The sequence below is a fragment of the Perca fluviatilis genome, chromosome 10, assembly GCF_010015445.1.
Source record: "Perca fluviatilis chromosome 10, GENO_Pfluv_1.0, whole genome shotgun sequence".
NCBI lineage: Eukaryota > Metazoa > Chordata > Actinopteri > Perciformes > Percidae > Perca > Perca fluviatilis.
In genome coordinates, this window is record NC_053121.1 from 18,363,104 (window position 1) to 18,389,827 (window position 26,724).

A 26,724-nucleotide genomic window follows, 5' to 3' on the forward strand; every position below is an offset into this window, starting at 1 on the left:
AGTCTGTGTGAATCTGGTCTGTTAAAATACTGCCTGCATCCTGGGCCTCCTTCAACTACACACACTTGTATACACATGCTGTTATGTAATATGCCTGTCCCACACAATGTGTAATAGTATGTAGCCTATATTGGCTGCTGGTTCCCAGAATCCGGGGGATGTAAAGAATCATATTTATATGATTAACTATAATCAATAAGTTAATTCAGCTTTTCCCACCACTTTGGTCCAGACTGAAATGTCCTGGTAATTATTGGATTGATTACCGTTTTTGCAAAAACATTCCTACTGACTTTTGGTGATCCCGTGACTTTTCTTATAGCGCCACCATGAGGTTGACATTTGTGGTTTTGAGTAAATGTCTTAACAAACATTGAATGCGTTGTCATTAAAAATGTTGTGTCACTCATGTCCTCCTCAGGATGAATTGTAATAATTCACTTTTCATCCACCACCATCATCAGGTCAGAGTCTTGGCCAATAAAACAAAATGTCATTCCTTTAACGATTAATCAATTCTCAAAATAGTTTGCAAATATTTTTCTGTCGATCGACAAATCGGTTAGTCAACTAATCGTTGCAGCTCTACATGCAAAACTGACATTCCCATCAGCCTCAGCTGGTTTTTGTGTTAGTGCTATTTAGCAAAATTTAGCATGCTAACATGCTAAACAAATATGGTGACTATGGTTACCATTAAACCTGCTAAACTAGCAATTTTTTTTAGCATTTACCTGTAAGCATGGCTGTAGACCTAAGTCTTTTTAGGAGGACAGAGGGTATAAAAAGCAATAACCTGACAATATTCTCAGGAGATTACACCACATAATAAAATATACTGTCCTTATAAAAACCAAATTTATTTACTTAACGTTACATTTACAAGTGCTCATATTATGCTCATTTTCAGGTTCATAATTGTATTTAGAGGTTGTACCAGAATAGGTTTACATGGTTTAATTTTCAAAAAACACCATATTTTTGTCATACTGCACATTGCTGCAGCTCCTCTTTTCACCCTGTGTGTTGAACTCTCTGTTTTGGCTACAGAGTGAGGCATCAAACTTCTGTTCCATCTTTGTTGGGAGTCGCATATGCGCAGTACCTAGGTAAGGACTACTAGCCAGTCAGAAGCAGAGTATGAGGGCGTGCCACGCTAGCAGCTAGGCGGCCATTATAACGTGTGTTACAAAGTGACACATTCGTCACAGAAGCAAAGGCTGGACTACAATAGAGCTGTTTGGAGCAGTTTTTGAACAGTGTTTTCTGTTGGAGATGGTCCCTTTGGGGTGGACTTTGGCATTTTACACTTTGTAAACCTATAATGTGCACAAAAAAGATATACAACACAATAAAGGAAAGGGAAAAAGCCAAAAAGCATAATATGAGCACTTTAAAGGGGAACTCCAACGATTTTACATATCAAAGTCGGTTTACAGGTATTGGGGAGTACTACTGCAAGTGAAAAAAAGTTGTATCAAACATTGTGTGTCTCCAGAGGGAGCTGCGCAGCTGTCTGAGAAATGTCCTCAAGTGATGTCACTTGAGTCAGTATTGGTTAAGAATGAAGACTACAAGTTTGAAAATGAGCTGGCTACATTAGCTGTCCACTATTAGCATAACACGCCCGAATCATGACCCGAATCTGTGAACAAACTGCTGGTTGTGGAGTTGCATTGTGGGTAATGTATGTGCCTGGTTTTGCCAAAAAGAAGAATGCATGGAATACAAATATGATATCTTTGGTTCTGCTGCATCGGTTTTGATGATTTTCTTTAATTGCCCGTCGTGAGTCTGACAATGTTACAGGAGTGCAATGCTAAATTGGAAGAGTACTCTTTTAACATTTCTGACTTTATTTGTCCAAGATACTAACAAAGCAAACAGGATTAGTGCCAGTTAGGGCTGAAAATAATCACTGGATGTTTAAGATCACAGTCAATAACATAATCCATCTCTAACCTTCCATCTAACATCTGAGGGTGCCAGCATATAGCCAGAGGGCTCCTAAAGGTGCCTCTAGGCAGTTCAGTCCCTTCCCATTTTAAGAGTAGGCTCCTGGTTATGAACATGTGGTAGCAATTGTGTGGCTGAGAATCCCCCGCCCTCTTCTGCCCAATGGTTCTACATAGAAGCACCCTTTCCCGTACACCCCACCTCATCTGCACCCTCGTAAAGCTGTGCCCATTTAGGCATTGCATAACCCCTCGTTGCCATATAAAAGAGCTGACAAACTGTGGTAGTTAACCATTTTGTTTATGGCAAAAATCGCTGTAAACACAGCTCTATGTCCTGAAGCTGCCGAGTGTAATCAGTGGGATGACATACTGGCAGCTTGTATTAATAGTCACCAAGTTATTGACCACTCTAATCAAGCACAGAACCTTTTTCAAATGAGATGACCCAAGGCAGAGTTAAAGGTTCAGTACACAAAAGGTTTACTGTTACAGAAGGTAATAACGAGAGCAAATGTTTACTTTTTAAGATTTTATTAAAATACGGTGTGGAGTTTACCATCGGAAGTTACCATCACAAACATGATTGTTTCTAATAAAAAAGTAAACAAAACAAAAATAAAGCTTAAGAGCCTAGTTACAGGAGATTTTTTTTTTTTGTTTGTTTTGTTTGTTTTTGCAGTCTGGTGAAAGAAAGAAAAAAAAAATCAATTCACAATGAGTGAGTGGAAAAAAAATGTTCACATGTTGTAAAAATACATTTCCCAATTTTAACATTACACACAGTCACTTTCAAACATTCATTCATTCATTCCTTGTTAGATGGTTAGAAAAAAAAAAAAAAAAAAAAAAAAAAAAAAAAAAGGGGGATTGGGGAAAAAAAGGGGGAAAAAGAAACAAAAAGAGGGGGGGGGGGGGGGGGGGGGGAAAGAAAAAAAAGCTTTTTTTTTTTTTTTTTTTTTTTGACAAAATTTTTTTGATCAGTGTTTACTATGCCCTCCCCCTCCCAGCCCCACTGGGGCTCTGGCAGCACTGTGAAAGATGCTTTAGGAGCCCCAGAGTGGTGGTGGCGGTGGTGGTGGGTGGGGGCATTCTCACACCCAAGAGTGAAATATCAGCTGTGGCTTTGTGAGCATACACACTGTGCTTATCTGTTAGCCTACGCACACACACACTGCCAGGCTGACTTAACTATTCGAAGTTAGAAAAGAAAAATATAACATCTTATTAATGCACAGTAAGAATTCACACTTGATTTATGTGTCTGAGCCCAAAACATGGCTAAATGTGGTTCATCAGTGAAAAAGAAATGCAAGGTGCTGCAGATTTAAGCCTGCCAGGGTGTGAGGATCTTTTTGCCAAACGTATTCGATCGTGGCCCGTTCTTTTCAACTGGATGCGTCTCCTGACTTCACCTGCTGTGGTCAACTGTATTAAGGCAGTGAGTGGTTCCATGGCGACTTTCTATAACAGTTAATTTTACAGGGAGAGAATAAGTAAGGCCCAGAGGATATCAGCTGGAAAAGACAGTTGGGATAAGACGAATACATATCTTTTTTTATAAAGAAATCACCAGGAGAGGGATCTTTTGTTTTTTTTTTTCTCCGAAATGTTTCAGTACAACATGTAGAACACAGACAGCATATCCATAAAAATTAAATCCTACAATAAAACAGAATGGTTTTCATAACAGTGCACTGCTGAACTGAAAAATATATATATATATATATAATCATCAACAGCAAAATTTAAGATTACTATTATGCTCATAATCCGAACTATGGGGGTTATTTTTTAAAAATATATACTCATCACATGACAGAGGAGCCTAACGTCTCAGGACACAGACATGCTCCATGTCTCTCATAGACTCTGAGGGAAAACTGTACATCACTGGAAACTGACCACGACAAAAATGGCAACTCGGGTTGAAAACACTCTGAGGGGGAAAGGCCAGGGAGCAGCGGGAAACAGCAAGATGACACAAATTCATTAAGCCAATAGTATTTCCCCTAACAAATTACCTCACATGCACTATAGATAGAGCAGCTTGACAATGAAAGGGTAAAAACAAAACAAATCTATCTACTGTTCAGTTTATATATAAAAAAAAAAAAAAAGCAGACCACGACGACCGCCTTTTGTTTTTTCCTTCTTTTTCAATAGCCAGTAAGATGGAGGTTGAAACACATCAACTACAGTCTGAAGTCTAAGAATGGGAAAGCGTTGCTGAAGTCTCCACAATGAGGAAATAAAAGGTAAAGGCAAAGAGATACGCATTGGTTTCGAAGCCTGAGTATTCAGTGACCTATAGGGAACCTAAACGGATTTTGTCAATTAATTTCATTTCCTGGGGCGATGCTTTTTTTTTGTTGTTCTTCCATTGTATCATTACTGCTACAATTTCACAACCCTTTTGGTAAAGAATAGTAAAGAAGTATCTAGAAAATCTGTACAAAAAATAAAAGGGTATGCACGGTACATTCAATATCTGTTACTGAGGTACTAGAAAGGTGTTCCCTTGACACCAGGGCAACAGCGTTAAAGAGTTACTCCTAAGGGACTATTCCTTTGGAAAGACCATAGCTTGTTATAAGAGGGTGAGGGAACATACAAACGCACATACAAAACCCACACACACACCCATGTACACACAAATGTACGCACACACGCGCGCACGCATACCACTGTCATTAACAAAGCCAGCATGCAAGAACACTGTCCCCTTGCTCCTACAGAGAAACTTAACTCTACTGTCCCCTTACGCTTAAAAGGAATTGGTGGATGCAAACTGGTTCATGAGCAGATGTGTAGGGTGGGCCATGACAGTGGGAGGGGAGTGGAGGGAGGGTGGGTGGGTGCAGGGTGGTGGTAGGGTGCAGTGAGATCTTATTAAACAATAAGGCGGTAGTCGATCCCTGGTCACCCATCTTGTGTTCTGAACGTTGGCAGTGTGTGATCATGTTCTTCTTTCTCATCACTACAGCTAACGTGTAACTATCTGTCTGACTGAAGTTAGCTGCGTGCAACTCTCTCTCTCTCTCTCAGCTCTGAGCAGTTAGACAGTGCCCTCTGCTGGCGAGGCCTCTGGCATGCTGCGGTTCTCCAGCCAGAGACAGCTGCAGCGTTTGATTCCGTGTGGGCACCATATGTAAAGAGCTCAGACATAGCAGTCCTGCTGCTGGCACGAGATGCAATTCATGCCTAGGTGCTATCTGATAAAACGCTGTTATCTCATGACAAAACAATCCATGAGGGGCAAAGCATTAGTAAAAAAAAAAAAAACGGGTTGACTGTCCTTAAACTAGAACCACAGCAGTAAAGCATGTTGGGTATCACTAAGCATGAGCTGAGCAGATACAATACACTTTGATAGTCTGACAGAGCTCCACACTGATAGCATTAGGTTTTGTTTTCTGCTGAGCAAGCGGACGACACTGCCAGGGAGAGCTAAGGGCCAAACTGTGCTGAGGGGCAGCTAGACGCCTGGCGGGGAGGACAGGATGTACTGTTTGTGATTCTGTCTGGTTTACTTTAGTACACATTTTCCCCCATCACAAGAAATGTTGAGGGGGGGCGGGGGGAGGAAAAAAAGAAAAGAAGAAAAGAGCAGTAACACGAGCCATTAATGTACAAAGGGGGGCTTCAACCTTTCTGCCTCTGTGCTCTATGGTTAGAGTCAGAGGAGGACTGCAGGAGGCAGCAGATTGTAAAGCCTCAAGTCAGAAATGCAACTTTTTTTTTCTTTTTCTTTTTTACAAACAAACATTAATACCTATAACCACAACAGGTCACCTTTCCATTAAAAACAACAGCCAACTAAGGATATAAACCAATCAAATCATTGAATCCTTGAGAACACAGTTATTGCTGACGTTGTTGAGGAGTGAAGGGGGGGAGGGGATGGCAGGTGAGTGGCTGATATGAGGACGAGGATGGAGGGATGTGTGTGTTTTTGGGGTGCGGATGGGATGGAGATGGGACTAGCTGTGGATAGGTCACTCCTGGGCTGGTTATGTGATCTGAGGAACAAGACTGTAGATCCACATCAGGTCAAACTGGCGCTGCCGATGTACTGGAGGGTCGGGCTGTGTCTGATGCTGGGAGGTGGGGGTGGGAGGAGGTTTCCAGAGGCGACGGAATGTGCTGGCGACGGCAGGGGGGGCTATTGGTCGGAGGGGATGTCTCTGTCGGCTTCGGCCTTATTAGGGGAGGGGGCGTGAGGGGGGTGGGAGACAGGGGTGATGCCATGCGCCAGGGTTCCTGAGACAAGGCTTTCAACCCCTGTGCCAGCTCCTGGGAGACCCCCTGCTGCTGCAACATTGATCAGACCTGGAGGAAATCTGAAACACAGATGTAGAAAAAAAAAAAAAGAAAAAACAACTTTATAAAAGCTGCTCCTTTAAATTAAAAAAATAAAAACTCTTTTGAAAGTCCTTATATGTAACCCCTTTCCATTCTCATCTTCTACATCCACTCCTCTCACCTGTAAGCGGCTCCATTAAGTTCTGGGTGAACAGTAGCTGCCTCAATGCTGGGCCACTGAGACGCTGCCATCAGATACTCCTTATTAACGCAGTTCTTCAGACTGTCAGGGATACGCCCTAGAGCGGGGAAAACAAGACCATTACTTTGATTTCCCTTTCACACTCAGGGCTCAACCAGGGTTGTACCAAGGTTGACTGGGTGTTAGAATGGGTTAACAATAGTCAATCGACTCGGCTTTGCGACCCAGGTCGGGAGGTGGGTTGGATCTAGGGTTGTGCCGATGGACGATATCATCGTCCATCGTGATGGCTGGCCGACATCACAATGGAGAGCCACCATCGTGATGCCACGCCCCGCCACCCTGTCAAACACACTAATCCTAGTCGCGGGCGCTGGACGGGAAATTGACAAGTGCGTCGGTGTTAAACTAGCAAAGACACAAAGACAAGACATAGGGCTCCTTAAGTGGAAGCTACTTTTTCCCCCTTTACATGCAACCTATTTGTGAAAAAAACCATCGCTTTGAGCAAACTGGATTTGCTGTAGTGATACATTCTCTCTCTCTCTCTCCCTGTCAGCTGTAGCTCGCTCTACCTTCTAGGAACGTTGGACACAGCGGTCTCGAGTGAGAGAGAAAAAAGCGTTAACGTGGAACGCTATCACACTTTCCTTTCTCCCCTCATTGGACTAAGTTTGTCGACACTACTCTGTGCGCGCATCAATAAGTAAGTCTGAGGTCCTGTAGGTACGGGACGATGTTGTGCAGGATTTATGAATGTACGTTAGCAACAGTAGGCTAATTCACGAGGGTGCTATTTTATGTGTGAGCTAATATTGCGCATCCGTTCATGTGCGCTGCAAGAGTTACGTTTCTGTTTATTGAATGCGTCATTCAGTGCAAACATAACCGAGAATGTAGTTTAAACTCAGTAATGATGGTATATTAGGTTATTACTGTCGCTCTGTTGAAGGCAAACGTCGCACTGTACTGTCGTTACGCAGATCACGGACATCTGATTGACTTTACTGCACCGTACTTAAGTGAAAGTAGGTCACGTTGTAAAACCTACCAGCAGGGCACCATTTACAGAGGGCATTTACATGTATGTGTAATCGTTTCTATGTTAACTGTTGGCCCGTACTAGTAGAAAAAAATATTTACGTAAAGAGATATGAGCTAAAAAAATAAATGTTTAATTCTTTCAGCACTGCCGCTAAATGAGTCGTGAAGCCGACAGCAAAGCCCAACTTTACTTTTAATGATGTCAAACAAAGAGAAGTGTTCTCCCCAGGTCTTAAAATGGTCAAATCTATACTAGAGCAGCCTACTCCCTTGTCCAGCTGCTGCAAAGAAAAGCAGAGGAGAAATCAGTCTGCACAAAATCATTCGTTGAATCGTCATCGATATGTGTTTGATGGTTATTCATTTGTGCTTTAGAATGTACTTACTGCAAAACAAACATAAAATAAGCTTTATTTCTCACTCTACTGTACAATGACAAATTCAAGTAGCTACAAAACATTAGTTCTGTTGGTGACTGGAGTATGTGACGTTAGCTGTTCACTGAATATGACATATGAAACCCATTTCTAGCACTTAAGGTAATTGTTATGCATTGCTCCCGGGTTGTGGCCCAGGCCGTACCTGAATTATCATGACCAGGGATATACCCATGTTAACCGGCTTGGTTTGAATTTCCAAAAGAAGAGTTTAACATTGGTCAGATAACCAGGGCCCAACCCTGGTCATTGGTGTGAAAGAGGTATTACTCAGAGGTTTTCCATTTGTTTTTTTAGCTCCTGACGGGACAATCAGACAAACTGCAGATCACACTGGAAAAGTTGTAGCTGGTAGTCTGACTTTGCCAACATTCAGCATTGGAGCTAAGAGCGGAGCAGTGAACAAGAAACAAGTTGCACTGCGCTGCATGACTCTGCCCACTGTTCCATTACCCTTTATTTTGAGACAAGATTCAGTTTATAAAATTTCATAGCCTGTGTACGTCGCCTCTGCAGCTTGCTCACGTCACAGTGATTCAGGGTAATGCTGATAAAGTGGTTGCAAGTGTGGTTAGACTAAAACGCAGACAACATTCACCGCAATATAATATAATGGCGAGCCGAAAGTGGTCGCGGTGTGGTTACCTTTTCTCTGAGACACGCACAACAGCGTTCTTTATGCCCTGGTGACAGACTGGCAGAGTGGCCGTTGTAGGAAAGGGTTTGGGAGGGGAGAGGGAGCGTTTTTATTTTGTGTGGTGCGTAAAATGTTCTAAATAAAAAGGATAAATAGGTTTGGACAACTGAAATTATTTTTTTGTTATTACAGAGAGAGAAGGTATCAAAAAAAAAAAAAAAAAAAGTACAGAATTCCAAGTACCGGTTCAAATGAGAACAGAACCCAACCCTAAGGCAAACTCTTCATCAGCCACGTCACCATAAATGTTGTACAGCCTTCAGCGAATCAGTGTTCAAAAAATGAAAACATTACAACTTGCAGTGGAGTTGGACTTGTGTAGCTCCTGACTGTACTGTATCTATTAGAGATGCACCGATAGACCGGCCGGTGACTGGAATTGGCCGGTTTTCACGTGCTCGGTGACCGGCAGGTCAGTCTGACATTTGCCGATTTCATGCCGGTCAATGGTACAATTAACTGACAACATAAGTTATACGAGTTACAGTTCTCAAGGACGCACGCACACATGGACGTGACAGCACCGTCTCTTTTTCCTTTCTCTCAACTTTTCCGCCGTGTGTGGCGCGTACCCGCTCGCGGTGTGAAGCGCGTGTCCGCGCTATTCTCGCACATGTAAGGAACCTCGTGAATTAACCTGCAACATGTCAGCTGTTTGGAAATTCTTCAGCCTGTGTGCAGAAGATAACAAGTTTGCAATATGCAACACCTGCAAGGAAAAAGTAGGGCGTGGAGGGACGACACCAAAATCTAATTTTTTTTGTTGGATATTGGATGTGAAAACAACATTGCACTTTAGATGTGTGTGAATTTCCCACACCAGGAGTAATTTATATAGTTCTATTTTATAGTTATCCATTATCTGTTCAAAAAATGTTCTATGTTCTATGCAAAATGTTCTATTAAAGAAAAGATAGAAAATTTGTGTGTGCTGTAAAGTGGTTAGAAAAAAATGAAATTGGAATCGGCTAAAATCGGTATCGGCTGGCCTAACTCAATGAAAATCGGCCTAGAAAGTTGTAATCAGTGCATCTCTAGTATCTATATAATCAATTAATTTCAATTAAACAACAGGCTTGATCATGTTTAGTAAAAAAGTGCCTTACCCGTGATGGCGCGGCGAACCTCCCTGGCTGCCTCCTCACGAGCCTCCACAGAGGCCTGCTCACTGTACCAGGATGTGTGCGGGGTACAGATCAGGTTAGGGGCATCCTTCAGAGGACCTGTTGAAAAACTGTTAAGACAGGGAAAGGTTGTTATAGAAAAGAATAATGAGGTTGTGTGTGGTGCACAGCTATTAGCGGCTACTTATGTGTATCATGGTTACCTGAAAGGTTCTGTCTCATGGACGTCCAGGGCAGCCCCTCGTATCCGCCCCTCTTTCAGGGCCTGAGCCAACGCTTTCTCGTCAACCAGACCTCCTCTTGACGTGTTCACCAGGAAGGCTCCCTGACGCATCTGTATCACAGAGTTAGTAGCAGTATGGTTAAACTATGGGGAGCGGACCATGACAGAGAAGGCTGAAACTTGAAATCGGCATCAGCACAGACTCCAATCTATAATACAGACTGTCCTACAATATGGGAGCAATGTTTGGTTAAAAGGTACAGTACACTGTGTAGGAATTTCTCCCATCTAGCGGTGAAATTGTATTTTGCATTCAAACGAACAGTGCTCTCTAGCGCCTCGCTTTTTCAAATGCGTGTTGCAACTACGCTAGCCGTTATGTACCAAGAAGCTACGACAACATGTCTTCCAATTTTCGCTTTTTTGGCGACGAGGATTCCTTCCCCTGTGGCTCGGCATAAGTATGATCCTCCGTTATGAACTGAAGTGCAGGCTTTCAAATTTGCCGGGGCAGCGACAAGCGCCTCTCACTGATCTCCTTCTCCGTTTCAGCTGGTTTCAGTCACATAGCGCTGGCTCTGAACGAAAACGCGTTGTGGATTAGCTAGACAGGCAGGCTAGTGCTTTATGTCCCTCTCAGCGGTTATAGTTTTTCAAAATGGCGGAACGACATGGAAGCCTCCTTGGACTCGCCCGTCCAATGTAAATACAGATAAGAAATTCTTCGCTTACGAGGATAACCGAAGAATTGGCAGAGGTAATTTTACACCAATGAGGACATACTGTATTTATGAATGAAGACATTGATTTTAGCTAATAAAATACCTAAAACACTACACGGTGTACCTTTAAGGCAAAACATCAGTGGTCTAGACTGTCAAGCACAATTGTGCTCCAACATTGTCAGCCAAGGGTTTGACTCCAGATTTTTAGCTGCATGTAAAAACAGAATGCTGAGTCTTAACGGTATTATTTGAGCTTCCTCCTTTTATTTTGCTTTTATGGTGGTTCAAGGTTCTGCATATTAGACATGACAGGCTGCAGAACACATTTTTCCATTCCTTATCCCTCTGGGGCCTAAGCCATTTTTTCCAAACATTTGAGTTGCCTGGTTCCCTTGTCTAACAGTTTTCGTATAACCTCAACTATACACCGTTACATCCTTATTTTGGCTAATTTGTTTCACGTTTGGAATATGTAGCAGCAAAGTAACACAGTCAGGAAAGTGGCAGTATCTGCAACATTGTGGATGCCGGCTGCCGTTAAACACCAAAGAAAATGAAGATAGCCGGAAAGACAGCCTCTGATTGGTCGACACACTGCATTATGGGAGTCAAGATGGCCGGGGCTAACAGTAAAACGATAGCTTTTCATACGAAAAGATGAATAAATAACCATTCAGTTGTGGATATATTGTTCTGGACTTATTGGGCAAAGTCTCTGAAAAGACACAAGACAGTTCCAGGCCAGATTACAGGCTTCTGGAAGTCCTAGGATCACACAGAAGCCCTCTTTGGAAAGGCCCAGATGTTAGCTCTAATGCAGCTTTCATTTCAATAAACAAATCAGAACCACGCTAGCGATGCATAGACATTAAACATTACGTAACTTCATTTATGGATTCATAATTATTAACCCAGCTGAGATGACCTTGATTAGATGCTGCCTTTTGTAAACAATTCAAACATTTGAGGAGGTCAGAAAAAAAATGGCAAACATGAGACAAAAGTTGTATTTTGCAAATTCAGAGTGTATCCACACACCTGTTTGATGGTGAAGTCATTAATGAGGTGGTGGTTGTGCTCGTTGAGGCTGCAGTGCAGGGATACGCAATCAGAGTGGATAAGCAGGTCCTGCAGAGTGGCCATGCGCTGAAGTCCCAGTGAGCGCTCCACACCATCAGGCAGGTAGGGGTCATAAAAGATCACGCCAAAACCAAAGGCCTTAGCCCGCAGAGCCACCGCTTGGCCAACCCGCCCTGGAAATAAAATGGCAATCAGCCTTTTATTAAAGCAAAAAATACCAAACAGGTCTTTTTGTCTGACCATCAACGGTCAAGCTTGGATTAAACAGATCTCCTAAAAGTACTACACAAAATAATCTTTGTCCAAGGAAATATTGAATACCTGGCTATGGTGCCCCCTAACAAGTCTAGACACCGACGTCCACACTCTTTACTCACCTAGACCGATAATGCCCAGCGTCTCGCCCCGGATACGAGCAGCACCGCCAGCGACCTCCCTGATCTGCTCCACACTAGAGGCACGGGTTCCCTCCCTGAGGGTCTGGTGCATCCAGGTGACTCGCCTGTACAGGTTGAGGATCAGACATAGCGAAGTGTCGGCTGTCTCCTCCACAGACGCTGCTGGCACGTTACAGACAGCAATGCCTAGATGACAAGTTCAAAGTATGAAAGAAATATGAATCACTCTGTGCGTTATTCAGTGCGTTAGCTCGTGGTTGACCCGGTGTCTCAGTTTAAAGTTTCACTCTCTCACCTAGCTCAGCGGCTGCTTTGATGTCAACATTGTCGAAGCCGGAGCCAATCCTCACAATTACGCGTAGGCCTTTAAACTTTTCCAAGTCATCTCTAGACAGAGTGATGGTGTGGTAGAGCAGGGCAGCAACTGCCTCATTTAGCACCTACAGAAGACAAACGCGTCATAAATCATTTTAATCACATTAAAACCACATCAAACCAGTTCACTAAGGGACATTAGGACACAACTAGGCTAAATGTTAGTACTAAATTGTCAGGCTGTGTGGTGGAGAAAGTTCTGTTAGATGTAATGAAGAAGGCAATGTTTTTTTTGGGTATAGCGCAGATGTTAATTACTTTCATATTATGTCAGAATGAAATAAGGATTTAAGTGTTTTGCCCTCATGCATTGGGATTACAGCACGGACATGTGTGTGTCTGTTCTACCTTCTCGTGAATCTCTTGTGTGGACTGGGCATCGCAGAAGGCCACTGTGGCCACATCTTTGAGGATGGGCATCTCCACAGTGCAGTCACGCCCGTCCAGCAGGGCAACCAGGGGCCGCGGGTGCATTGGCCCGTTCAGGATGGGGGGTCGGATACCTGAGTCCAGCAAGAAGAAAATAATGTTGGTTGTTGCATATGAGCAAGAGGTTAAATATTCAATGACCAGTACAAATCGGGTCCAAAACAAAAAAAAGTTTCCTAAATCACGTCAAAGACAAATGAACAAGAATGAATGAGCTTTTTGTTGTCATTTAAATCTGACTGCAGGGAGAACTTACTGATGACACTTGATGTACACAATTACTAGCCGCTTGCATTTCAGAACCAGCGAGATTTAACTAGAGAGAAGTGACGGTCTGCATTCCCCATGTCTGGAATACCCAAAGTTATGCAAGTCAGCATACACTCAAAACACTGCACGCATGGCTAAAGTTAAAAGGGCTAACTGCCAGACTCCTTAGACAATAAGAACTCAGACTTTTAGGACTCTTCCCCAACACATCCACCATCCTAAAGGAACTACAAGGAGGTTGTGTCTAAGTGTGTGAGTGTTATATGGTTACAAAAGTGATGTGTAACTAAATCTGTGATGGGGCATGGAGAGTGTCCAGCATCCTGGCCTATTTGGTATTGAACTCAACCTCTGTTTAGTAATGCCTGGAACTGATATACAACGTCCAGTTTTTATTGATCCATCTCTGTTCTATTAGACCCCTCATGAGGGGAAAGTTAGATTTTGGTTAATGAAGCAGAAGTCGCGAGGTGCGCACACAGAGAGGAGGGAACAGGGACGGGAGGGGGAGTGGTGATGAAGTGTGGCGGCTGGGGGAGGGGTGGAGAAAACCGCGGGGTCTCTGAGAGGAGGCGGTGGGGGTTCATGGGGGGGTCTGAGTCATGACCTAAATTCTCCTGTCTGGAAGAGTCCCTTCCTATTTTTCTGGTTCTCCACCATTTCAGACGCATACAGATAAACACACACCTTACTGGCAAACATCTGCACATTTGGCCCACGTGTACCATGGCCATTTACCATTATGCCAACAAGGGAAATGCTGCATGTCTAAAACAAATCAACGCAATAAATAAATGAAACATCTCTGCCAATTGACACCAACGGTTATATCTGCAAATGTTTTTACACCTCTCTGTCCTCTTAGCGATTCTTGGCTTGGACTGAGCCCACACATGCACCGCTACACTATCTTGCCCCTGCTGGGTGACAGGTGTGTGTGTGTTTGTGTCCCAGGGTGGGGGGAGTGTGTCTAGCTAGAACATTTACTTGGACAGAGGGCAGGACATTATTATGGTGAGACTGCAAAGGAGGGAAGGGAGCTGGTAGCCGACGGTAGAAAACAAATATTTGTAAACACTTCCTCTGACGTCTGAGCATTTCCCAATGCATGCATGAAACGCACACGGGCAAAAAAAGAAAGAGAAATATACAGCCTGGTACCATTATAAAAATGTACTAGTCTACTGCAATGAATGTGAATCCATTCCATCTACTGCAGTGGGATTCACATTCATTGCAGAATGCTCAAGAATGCTACCAGGGCTACTGCTACACGCTGAACGCACAAAGAGACGCTTACTATGTAGAAAAACCCAAAAAGGGATTCATCACAAAGACCCCCTCTGAAAAAGTGATTCTGGAAATATACAAGTAGGCCTACACAAAGAGTAATTTGAGTATAGGACACTGGCATACCCGAGGCCTACTAAGCACAAGCATGGTCGCACACACAATACAATTCATTCAGTGATTCATTCATTCTCCCTCCCTCTCCCTTTCTTTCCCCTCACTCCCTCCTCTTCTCTCTCCCTCTGGCCGCAGTTGGAGGAGTAAGAGGTGAGGGGGAGGGGTAGCAAACGATGATAATGCAGCAAGCAGCGGTACTCCACCCAGACGCAGCTAGACACAAACACGGTTATTCAGTTCCTTCTTGACGGCTGCGACAACACCAATACGCGCTGAACATAAAAGGGAAACTGCACACACATAACTGCTCCACACCCAAACCTCAGATATCTTCCGCCACAGTTCACACATTTCAAAAACACATTCCAAAATAGAAAACACATGAGCACTAGGCCTAACCTTGCATTATGAAGTCTGTGAGCCTGTCTTCCTCTCTCTCTCGCCTTGCTCTCCCTCTATCGCTCTTTTTTTCTCCCTCTCTCTCTCTCTCTCTGTCAGCCTGCTCTTGGCTGGCTGGATCCCAGCTGTCATCCACGCCCAGCCCCTCCCCCATGGCCAGCCTCCAATCACAGGCAGCTCCATTGAAGGCCAGCCAACCAGCACTAACCTCATTAGCATAGCCGAGGCTGAGGCCGAGGGCGGTTTGGGCTGTTGTCGTTTTTTTAAAGAGACAGCTGGCCTGTTTCCCTGTAGCTGCGGCCACGACCCTTCACCTTGTCCTCTCCCTCTAACCCGTCTCCAGAGACTCACCCAGACCGTTCCCTCCATTTTAGCACACCATTATGTCTGATCTCCATCGTCTACTCTTCACTGTACAACAGCTCAAAATACTGTCTCTTCTAGAAATCTGCCCTTTACCATTCCTGCATATACTTGTAGCAACAGAAAACGTTAACTTACTTCCTGTTATCTTTAAAACTTCCCTCAGTACATTCCTTGCATACCAATTTAACAAAAAAAGAAACGGCAACCTCCTCCACACTTAAGGCCAATTTATGCCTGCGTTAAATCGACGCCGTCTGTACCTACATAGGTAAGTGGAGATACTGACAGTACACCGGACCCTACGCCGTAGCGTGACGTGCACCTCTCAAAAAATTTTAACTACAAGTTGCGGCGACGCAGACCGCAACAACTGTGATCGGTCCGCTTGGCCGTGGCTATTCTCTTAAAGAGATTGACGCACACACCAACGCACAAGTATAAACTTCAGGCCACTTACGTAGGCTATGGCGAAAGCTCTGCGTGGAGCCTCCGCAGCAGCATAAATCCCACTTTAAACACACTGAGATGCAATAAGAAACACAATCAGGGCAACCACTCAGTTCACAGTACTACAAGGCAAAGGGCACCGCAGACAAGTATGTTAACCCATAGCCTTTCATCACCATAAAACAAAAGAATTTAAAAAAAAAACACACAATTTGAAGTTGTAGGCCACAGTCAGTGATAAACAGTAAACTAATTACATATATCCTTGCAGATGTAACCAAAGTTAATATTGGAGCTAGTCTTAGTAAACATGGCTATTGTTAGCCTAGCCACCTCTTATGCCCACAGACTGTGCTTATACCATAAACAGTTTACTCATTCAAAGTAACGTTAGCCCATTTACGGTGTATAATAAATAACCATTATTTATGCCATACGTATATGCCTGGTTAATGTTCCGCGACGTGGAGTTTTATATGTAATGTGTGATCGCGTCTACTATTAAACATGGCAAAAATATGTTTTATTATAGTCTAAAGTATTGTTTTAGTTTGCTCTGAAGTTGTTGCAGCTAAATCTCTGTTATGGATTAGTCAGACTGTTAGTTAAGGCAAGCTCTAATATTAATTTAGGGTACATCAGCAACAATATATAAAATTACGTTACTGTCATTTCTAAAGCATCACACATATCTAGGGCTGCAACTAACCATTATTTTCATAGTCGATTAATCTGTTGACTTTTTTCTCAATTAATCGATAAGTTGTTTGGTCTCTAAAATGTCAGAAAATGGTGAAAAATGTGGATCAGTGTTTCCCAAAAGCCCAAGATGACATCCTGAAATGTCTGGTTTTATCCACAACTCAAAGATATTCAGTTTACTGTCACAGAGGAGAGAAGAAACTAAAAAATATTCACATTTAACAAGCTGGAATCAAAGAATTTTTACTTTTGGCTTAAAAAATTACTCAAACCGACTAATTGATTATCAAAATAGTTGGCAATTAATTTAAGAGTTGACAACTAATCGATTAATCTTTGCAGCTCTACACATATCCCAGCAACAGAACGGACGAGATAAACGTTTACATTCCTTTAATTTGGTTAACGTTAGTTGGCTCTAGGGCTGCACAATATAAGGAAAATAATTAATCGCGATTATTTTTGACTGATATTGCAATTGCTATTCACAATTCACGATATTGAAAGGAATTATAATTTGGTTGGCTCTATATTCCTGTCATAGATTAGTCTCACTAGCTAGAGTGGCTAAGCAAACAATAGTTATGTTAGTATTATTATTTTTCATTAGTAGAGCAAAGCTTAAAGGGATTCTTTGCAGAATTTTAAAGCAAATCTGTGTCATCTTAGTGTGAGCAGTGGGTGCAGCTGAACGGTGTTTGGTCTCCCTAACGGATCTCTCCATGGAGCAGCGGAGGTATGGCGGATCTCGGCAGACCCCCGCTGCTCTGCTCCGTGGAGATTCCCTTTCCATCTGCACACATTGCCCACACTAAGATGACACAGAGTTGCTTTAAAATTCTGCAAAAAATCCCTTTAAGCGTCTGACTATATGGGTAGAATGGCCTGTGTATAATACAATAAAGTTTTATTTAAATACTTTGTATTAAAATAACAAAATATACCTCATTAATGCAAGCTCTTACTTTTACTTTGTATATGAGTATTTATTAAATCTCACCCTCACAAATGCGGTCAAGTCTCTGCCGCTTGACCTGTTTGTGTTTGTCCATCAGAGCCATAGACCACGCAGTCTGAACCTGGGACAGAGAAGAACAGATCCAAGTGCAATGGAGCCCCTTTAATGTTGTCCACTTAGTTTCACCTGCACAAATCGAAAAAAGAAGAGAAAAAAAATCACTTCTTAATATTGCCACATTTAAGAAAGTTATCAAAAAAAGAATTGTGTTTTACAAATCAGCTACTAACTAATAATAATAGTATATCCATGTGTAACTAATAAAACAGACATGATACCAAATAATCGAGGCAGAACAGCAACCACTCCCAAGTTAATAAAGATTAAGTTCATCAAATTCAACCCAGAGAAATTGGTTTAAGTGGATTATTTCTACAGTGACAGACTGCAGACTGTCACTCACCTGGAGAACAATGTCCGTTGTGCCAGTCAGATTGACAACTTAGTTTACACTGTAAACAAAGAAAAGGCATATTGATCTTAGATTGTGACATTGTCATACAGTATCACTACAGGTGTAATATACCTCAACGTTACCAATAATTGCAGGATTCTAACAAAGCAGTCAGTAAAATGTAGTATTATGTGCATCCCCTGGCGACAAGTGTGTTATGTAAAGGTAATTTGTGCTCCAACTCATTCAGGACTGGCTCATATGGCCTGATATTCAATCCCTTTACTTTTACAGTTAATTATTTCCCCCTATTTAACATTTTAGGTTATCGATCATAGTCTTCAACTTTGTGGTTAACTTTCTTTTCTCTTGCAATAACAGCACCACTCTCTTACACAGTGCATAGAAACAGTCAATACAGTATGAGTGGGTAATTTAATGACAACTTGTGAAAATATCAATGTCTCGGGAGCCCCTCGTTAGCAGCCAAGTTACCGTTAACTAGCTAGCTTGTGGTGCTAGCTAACCCGTTTCTCAACTATCGAGAATAACCGGGATAGTGAATGGTGGATAATATGTAGCTATATGTTCCATGCAAGAACGATGTTGTTTAGCCTTTGCTAGGTGGCAAGTCTATTACAATCAGTTTGCTCGATCTTGCATAAACTTTTGAATAGCGGTCCGGGCTAAAGCTAACTAAATACATAGCACGGTAGCTAGCTAGCCGATGTTGGCTAGCTAACCCAAACACAAACATTTAAAGACTTTAAGTAACGTTAGCTAACATGGAAATGAAAACTACAAATTCCTGTTAACTCTCGAATATATACAACATGTGGTGTTATTTAGCTGCAATGAAGTTGTGAAGCGTGTCAATAAACAAAATCCATAGCTAACGTTACGTTTATGAGGCGTTTGCAGCATTGCTAACGTTAGCTAGCCAGCGCCGTTAACTAGCGTGCCGCCTCTGTGTGGGAGATGCAGGGGGAGCCCATTTCGTCCGGATTGTTATCAGCGAGAGGCGCTACAATGTGAAATATCTGACCCAGAAGCTAAACAATTGATTATTTCTACAGGGAAATGTGAGCCGTCCATATGACTGAATCCAAGCAGGACTACTTTGAAACCAAGTAACTGAATCTTGCAAAAATTGACAGTTATTTACCCCGGATAAACTCTTTCAAGAGTGCTGAGGCAGTGTGCGTGCGTCGGTGGTGTTCCCTCTCTCCCGATCGCCATGAAATTACACAAAAGAGGAAGTGGATTGTTGGTGGGGGGGTCAGACAGTCTGTGTAAAAGCATCGGTGGACTGGAAGGAGCGCCCTCACCTTCCACGGCGGAACGGCAAACTTTATTTAAAACATTGTTTAGTGCTCTAACGTTAGACGCTTTAGTGCAACATGCCTTCTTATACAATCATAAAACTAAAAAAAAAACTTTTTGGTGTAGTTTCAGTTGTTGAATGTTTTAAAAGATCCAACCACGTAACGCTATTTGTCTCAAAGTGATACGTCATTGTCTATCTGTTATAGCTAGCTATATTCAGGTTTTGTGAAACTTTGCCCCAGAACAGAAAATGAAGCTATGCCTATAAGTGCTGTTCGTAAAGTCAGATTCTATGAAACATCAGTATTATACTGAAATCAGCCACTAGGTGTCACAATAGCGTTCTCTTGACCCCTGGTATGCTCTTTTATTTGACTACAAGCAGGGTACATTTGTGAACGGAAGACAAGACACTTTCTGGGAGAAACAAAAAATAAATAAAATATCATTCTCTATTAAACTTTATTTGTACATAAATTGTGCAACAGGAATATTTCCATCTGAAAACACATGAAAAATCATTTCTGAAAGGCCACCAAATCATCTGCATCACTACCGCCTTTGTCACATACACTCAGCATTGGTTTGAGTGTGTACTCACTCTAACCACTCTAGAGTATGGTACATTACATTTTGCCATAAGGAGTCCAGTTTTAGCATCAATTCCGCTATTCAGTTGAATATTATAGTGCATGTGCAACCTGTTCAAAAATATATGAATCAGCGCAAATGGAGAATGCAAAAATGTCTGCCTGTGAAAAGAAGACCAGAGCACCAAGAACTCTGTATTTTAAACTTAAGGCATGGTTAGTTTACAGTATCATCAGTATTATTGTTGACTAGGTTTGTTTATGTTCAAGCAATTGAGAATACTAGAAAAAAAGAAAACAGAAAGGGGGAGCTGTCCTTTCTGCCATAACAAGAACATTTCCCTTTGAGGACGTAGAATTATTCCAAAAACGGACAAGCTGAATCAATGACAGAACAGCAGTTAAAGTAGACTTGTCTTTCGGGTCTGTGAGGGATTTAAGCAACAGCAGTGAAATCCTGGGATTTGTTCAGTTAAACATACATGAGAGTATTTATATATAGATCAGTATTCTTATGTTACTTGGGCTGCTCAATTATTTTTGACCAGTGTGCACCTTTAACAGCTCACATACAGTCATGTCCAAATTCAGGGACCCAAATACAAGTAGACTACACTAGTACTGATTGGGCAATGAGGAATACCTCTATTATTACAACCTCTATTGCATTAAATCTATTGGCTTTTCATGTATAATCAATTCAATTATGAAGAAATATTAAAACATTCTGCTTACTCCAGTATACAATGTTATTTGAAAAGGATATGGATATCAAGATCCATACCAATGGTTAACGCAAATTAAGAATTATCAATATGAAATAACCAAAATTCTGTGTGCATTAAGACTAGCTTATTTGTTCATGCACATTTCCCTATGGAGTGTTGAGTAGGCAGGCACTGTAACATTTTTGTGAAATGTTGAATAGTGAACTAGCACAAATGTTACAATCATAAAATTGTAATTTGATATTAGCTTCTAATTGCTTGGTTCTTGATTATAAACTCTGGATATGTGCCTTAGGAGGGCAGCAGGTTCCCAAGGACTCTGCCAGAAGAGCGCACAAAGCCTACAGGTGTGCTTAACATAGTTATGAATGCAGTAATCACACTTCGAGCATCAAGGAGTGGTCAGTTTTCTTCTATAAGGTTCAAGTCCAGTTCTGTGCAGTCTCTTTCAAAAATAACCTTTTGCCCTTCATCTATTGTAGTCCTTTTTCTTTTATCTTCTTGCTCCTCTTCTTCTTCTTCTTCACTTTCACTTAGTGGCCCAATGCTGGCTCGTCCCAGGAACTCTGCAGGGGAAAAGGCAGAGCGCTGCTCTGCCTGGGAAGACGCTGGAACTATGGAGCCACCTTTACCACACATTAGGCTCTCGTGATTACCAATCTACACAGGAGAAAGAAGAGTCATGATTATCATGTCACAATTTCTTCCAAACCTAAAAAAGGTAATAAAATATAGGCAGTGCATGGACTGATGACATCACTGGCAATGCCAGGAAGTCTGTATGGATGGCAGTGCCTGTTGCTTTGGTTAAGTATAGAGTAACTGATAGAGTTGAGGGGCTCGGCTGACATGTGCGACCTGACCGACACAAGCAAAGAACCAACCTGAACAGCATCAACTCTGGAAACTACAGACACTTAAATTATGTAATTTACATAATGGTATTTAATACCAGTAAATATGAAACAGAATACCTAACAGTAGTCAGCAACAGTTACTATCAAAAGAGCCATTTTTGGCCCAACGAAATCTGTCTGGAGCCACAAAACACATTTCATTGTTAAAGGCCCTGAACACCCAGACAGGTGTTTATAGGTAATGTGGCTGATTGGACATTTTCCAGGACTTTGTGGGTGTGGTTAAACAGATTGACATCTTCCTGAGTCCACTGTTTGTGTTGTTGCACCTGTTACGGTGGGACAAATGACACCTTTGTCATTCTTATTTATAGAAAGAATTTGTGACCCAATGGCACTTATCCACTGCTAGTACCAGCTCTACTCGGCCGCGGTGCCCCGTACTCCTTTCTCCATTGCCTCATGAAACTGCCGTGACCCAACGCCGCAGGAAACGGCCGTGACCCAACACACACACAGAACGTCAAAGGTGTGTTGTTTGAGTCTTGACATGTGGCTGTCTTTCCACAGCCAGAAGACATTTTTTTCCAAATGAAAAAAGCCATAATAAGTTATAATAAGTTCCCAACGAAGCACGGGCCCACTTTCAACCTGAAAAGAGTAATCAACCAGAATAACTGAAATACACCTGTGTGGGTGTGCAGAGGCTTTAACAGGCCAATTTACACTATCTTGGTGATATAATGTTAGCTTAAAATAAGTCAGAAGTTAATGAAAGGTCCCCACATGGTCAGAAATACTCTGAATTTAAGGATTTTGCCTGGAGAGCCTTTGTGAACTTATTCTCATATCGAGGCCAAAATTTAAGTTGTGATGGTTAGATTGGTTTGCTTTACTAAGCAGTTGCCACCAGCGAAACATGTGACAGGAGACAAATTATGAATGGGTCGAACTCTGGCTGGAACTGTGTTCAATAGAGTGCATTATAGCCAAGTGGTAATATGAAAATTGCAGCTGAAGACACGTGTAGCAACTTTTGTTGCCAGTTAGGTGAAATAACCTGCATCAAAAACACTGCCCAGAACCCAATCCTGACTGCACTGATGTGACAGACAGGTTTATGAAAACAAAATCTGGAGAAGCACTCACTAATTCTACTAACAAACATCAGTCTGAAATGAAGAGCGCTGATGGGGTGGGGGCCAAGTTTAGCTGTGCTGAGTTGTTGCCACAAGCCTATTATTGCCCTCTAAGATTCAGGACAGAAAACATGGGCACAAGTGAACCAAGGCCTGCTAATTACTTACAGATACCATTAACTATGTATCTCAATCGCTGCACAATATGAGGAGATTGACAGAAACTACCTACCCTGACAGCCCATTGGACTTTCTTGCTCACCTGTGTCATCTTGCTGAAGTCAAGGCCTGGCCTGGGGCAGGGCAGAACATCTGGGTCATGGCGCCTCTTGAGGCGAGGTTTGCGCATGTCGCAGGGCTGCGAGTGGCATCGCGGCAGTGCTGGGTGCAGGTTGCGCCGAGAGGAGGATGGCGTGCTGCAGGCTGAAGTGGGAGATGGAGACAGGGCTGGGTGTTCCATGCCAGAACAGCCATATGTCAGAGCAGAAGCAGGGGAGGGCTGGGGGGGCAGATGCACCATGGAGGCACCCTGAATGTGCACAGGGGAGAGGGAGAAGCGGCGCTGCAGCACTGAGTGAGACACCAGGGGGGCTGGTGAGGAGGAGCCAGAGGAAGGAGTAACAAAAGAGGCAGAACAGGCTCCTTTCAATTTGTCACAGGGGTCCCACGAGAAGCTCCATGGTAGTGGGGAGTCAGAGGACAGAGCTAAGCTAAAGAAGGTAGGGCTAGAAGATGAGTGGAGGGAGGAAGAGGTCAAAGAGGAACTGGGACCACAAAGTGGCAAAGAGCTGGCTCCAGAGCTTGAACTAGATGCTCCTCCACGTTTGACTGGGGTCCAAACCCTTGATGCACTAGGATGCCAGGTGGAGCGACACCGAGATAGGTCCTCTGGAACAGAGAGGGACCGGCAGTGGCGTTTTGGAGGTGGTGGTGGAGGGGAGCTTTGGAAAGCCTCGTTTGTAAAAGAAACCTCCGGTCTCTGGAGAAGTTCTTCTGAGTGGGAAGGAGGCCATGGAGAGTCTAGTCCACAGGAATCATCCAGAAGGTTGGCTTTGGATGATGGCTGTGTAGCTGAGCGAGTCTCTGAAAATGCCAAAAGATAGACAAATGAGACAAATTTCCCGAGCGAATAGGTTTCAAATACTGCACTTAATTCATTGAACTTGCCTTGTGTTGATCTACAAGCACCCCATGAGACAGTAGGACTGGAGCCCACTGCAGGTAATGACTGAAACACAAATGTAACTTAAATGTAAAACCAGAGCCCATCAAACTAAGTGCATTAAGGAAAAAAAGTTTAAAAAGTAGCATTTAGTTTTGTATTCAACTCACCACATTCACATTGAATGAGAAAGCCTTATAATAGGGCTCTTCCAAACTCTGCTTGCGGAGCTGCTCTGTGATAAGTGTCACCATATTTGTAGCTACAATCCAGGGATAGACATGGAGATGATGAGGACATTTACTGAGGGTAGTGGAAATTGGGTTAGTCAGAATCCTGGCGTGGTTTGTGGCGTCCCCTCCACACCTCAACCAGCCAGACTGACCAGCTTTCTCACTATGCCACCGTCATTTTTATGCCACCTAGGAGGGACAAATGAGAAGGGATGCTTATAAAACCATGTCAATGATTAACTGAAATTGGTCACGCACACATTGCAGAGAAAGCACAACATTGAACAGTAGCTTATAAATTGCGAGACAGATCCATCTGTCCTTCGATAGGAGTGTAAAATCAGCTCATGGGGGACTTTCCTTCAACATGCTGTGTATTGTGGAAAAGCCCAAAGAAAGAAGAACAGAATTCTTGAATAAATGTGTTCCAAGTACTGACCACATACTACTATACAAGACCCAGGCTGGGAGCTACATGCTGCCTCAAGGCAGAAGTTCATTGTGCACAACTCAGAACAAAGAAACACTTCACATTCCATCATGTATAGTGAACATATACATTTCTTATTGGAACTACTAACAGACTGGTGCAATTTCAAAGAAAATGCTGAGTATGTCCAGAGTAAAAACCTTGGGGACAATACCATGGCAATCAAAGTCAGTTTGGTCCAATAAACAAACGCCAAGAGTTGTGAGTTGTGAAGTGAATGGAAGGGGGGAGGGAAAGACTAAGCGGATGGATGAAGTATGTGAAACATGAATGGGGTAGGGGTTGGAAGCATGCCATAGTAATTTTACAAAGGGGTCAAAAAGAACCATGAGCAGGTCTGAAGAAATTATATTACCAAAACAGTGTAACGTACCAAGAGAGTAGAGGGCCACAAGACAGTCGGCATGGCCGATAAACACACATTCCTCCGACTATAATAATAGCACTGTGTTAGCTTTTAATATCTAATGGTTACTCAGTCCACAAACATCTTTGAAGATTAACCAGCACACCACTGCAAACCTTTGCACATCATAAAAATATACACCTCAAACTGAAAGTAAAAGACTATCTATCTCCATCTCTCTTTCCATCTATGCTATCCACTGCATTAAAATGAAACATGGCCTTTTAGCCTCTGCACTGCTCTTGAGCACCCAACATCTAGAGCAAATGGAATGCAGATATCCAAAACAGACATGATAAAACATAGGGAAACAATATTTAACTAGATCAACTTTAAATTATGTGTCTTTAATCTGACTATAAATCAGATTATATATTATATATAATATGAGTCCTACTAGCTAATTGAAAATACTTTTTTTCAACACTTGCTTGTTGGCAGTCCGATGTGGCCTCCAGGGCCTTCCTCCTTGTGGTAAGGTGGTACATTGCTAGCCTAGTTCCACATGCCAGAAGACATGCTACCACAGGGGTACAGGCTAAACCGCATCCCGTAGCATCAGCCAGTGTTAAAAACTCTGCACCCCACAAACTCCATTTGCTCACAAACTGCCAAGAGCAGTGCTGATGATTTAAAACTGTATCATCATTTTACAATCTTTGCTACAAACTTTAATGTTAACTTTACTAAAAAATTAATCTGATAATACCAACAACTAGCAAGACACATCTAGCAGTAAACACTTAATATTAGTTAGGTTAATAAAGTAGTTATGGCATATATAGACTTTTCGTCTTTACTAACGTGCTGCGCTGAGCTTGACCTTATATACAAAATACTACGTTAGTGTTAGCCAATTAAAAAGCCTAACGTTATCTCCAACATTAGCTGCAGGACAACAGTTTGTCACTGACAATATAACGTTAGGACTTATTAACATTGGGCTAGATGTACTTGCTAAATCGGATACCGACTTCTGGTGAGACAAGTATAGTAAGCTAGCTAGCTCAGCAACACGATGCAGCCCGTGGAACACTAGCTATATTAGCCGGTGCTGTAAGCTAGCTAGCTAATATGATAACAAGCGTCCTTACTAACGTACACGTTACTAGCTAGCGTTAGTTTGCTTACATTCGTTGTGTCTGCTACCGGTTAATGACTTGTCATTGTACCCGGTTGAGGCTATGATTCGTTAAAATAAAATATGAAAAGGGTCTTAATAAATGTAACGGCTGGGCCGTTAATGTTTAACTGAATTAGTTGTAGCATTAGCTAGCTTAGTTACGCAGTCTGTTTGCGAGCTAATATGCTAGCTACAGCTGTCCTGATGTATTACCTGCATTCAGTGGTTCCTTAGCAACCGAAGCAGTGCACCGGATAGAGAGCTCTTTAGCTGAGTATTTATAGCTTTTGGACCATACCAATACAGAGGTATTTTGAATACACTGCCTCAAAAATCGTAATTTAAGGAAACTCCGCAGTACTCACATAGCACATATTTTCTCACTATGACCGTTATTCACGTCTTACCAATTAAAACTACATGTTTAACCTATGCATGCACTTATTTTTGGGAGTCTCTATCCCGTTAACAACCCCACAGTTGGGCCCTTCTAAATACAGCGACAGGATGAAATCAAAATTTATTTTTCCCTGATATGGAATAATATAATATCTATCTAATGTATAGCCTACCTATATTTGCGATAGAAGCAGAATTTTATAAACTAGGTGAACCCTTGTTTCGTATTGCCAGACTTACCTCCACTGTGGAGGTAGGTCTGTGGAGGCTCCAC

At 42.4% G+C, this 26,724-nt stretch overlaps 2 protein-coding genes across 5 annotated transcripts; both read right to left on the bottom strand.

Annotated features, from left to right (window-relative positions):
- Positions 1-4,067: 4,067 nt before the first annotated feature.
- On the bottom strand, positions 4,068-19,277 carry ctbp1 (C-terminal binding protein 1). 3 transcript variants are annotated; one of them, XM_039814044.1, is made up of 11 exons: positions 19,163-19,277; positions 18,007-18,055; positions 17,586-17,729; positions 12,914-13,068; positions 12,486-12,630; positions 12,170-12,376; positions 11,751-11,965; positions 9,968-10,098; positions 9,747-9,874; positions 6,442-6,559; positions 4,068-6,298 (listed from the first exon to the last, which is right to left on the bottom strand). In XM_039814044.1, the coding sequence occupies exons 3-11, from the start codon at positions 17,644-17,646 to the stop codon at positions 6,121-6,123; spliced, it is 1,338 nt and encodes a 445-aa protein (XP_039669978.1). In that variant the 5' UTR covers positions 17,647-17,729; positions 18,007-18,055; positions 19,163-19,277; the 3' UTR covers positions 4,068-6,120. The 3 variants fall into 3 exon arrangements, with proteins under 3 accessions (XP_039669978.1, XP_039669979.1, XP_039669980.1); XM_039814045.1 differs by lacking the exon at positions 19,163-19,277 and adding an exon at positions 18,900-19,075; XM_039814046.1 differs by lacking the exons at positions 17,586-17,729; positions 18,007-18,055; positions 19,163-19,277 and adding an exon at positions 15,071-15,378.
- A 489-nt stretch (positions 19,278-19,766) lies between these two features.
- LOC120567275 (protein FAM53C-like) lies at positions 19,767-26,350 on the bottom strand. Of its 2 annotated transcripts, none has more exons than XM_039814182.1 (5): positions 26,265-26,350; positions 23,970-24,221; positions 23,805-23,865; positions 22,900-23,720; positions 19,767-21,301 (listed from the first exon to the last, which is right to left on the bottom strand). In XM_039814182.1, the coding sequence occupies exons 2-5, from the start codon at positions 24,051-24,053 to the stop codon at positions 21,044-21,046; spliced, it is 1,224 nt and encodes a 407-aa protein (XP_039670116.1). In that variant the 5' UTR covers positions 24,054-24,221; positions 26,265-26,350; the 3' UTR covers positions 19,767-21,043. The 2 variants fall into 2 exon arrangements, with proteins under 2 accessions (XP_039670116.1, XP_039670117.1); XM_039814183.1 differs by lacking the exon at positions 26,265-26,350 and adding an exon at positions 26,060-26,258.
- Positions 26,351-26,724: the final 374 nt, after the last annotated feature.

Coding starts and splice junctions, on each gene's coding strand:
- LOC120567275 (XM_039814182.1), bottom strand. CDS start 24,053: ATGGTGACACTTATCACAGAGCAGCTCCGCAAGCAGAGTTTGGAAGAG. Junction 23,866..23,969: donor TCTCATTCAATGTGAATGTG/GTGAGTTGAATA, acceptor TTTGTGTTTCAG/TCATTACCTGCAGTGGGCTC. Junction 23,721..23,804: donor TGCTTGTAGATCAACACAAG/GCAAGTTCAATG, acceptor TGGCATTTTCAG/AGACTCGCTCAGCTACACAG.
- ctbp1 (XM_039814046.1), bottom strand. CDS start 15,224: ATGGGGGAGGGGCTGGGCGTGGATGACAGCTGGGATCCAGCCAGCCAA. Junction 9,875..9,967: donor CATGAGACAGAACCTTTCAG/GTAACCATGATA, acceptor CTGTCTTAACAG/TTTTTCAACAGGTCCTCTGA. Junction 6,560..9,746: donor GGTTCGCCGCGCCATCACGG/GTAAGGCACTTT, acceptor TCCCCGCTCTAG/GGCGTATCCCTGACAGTCTG.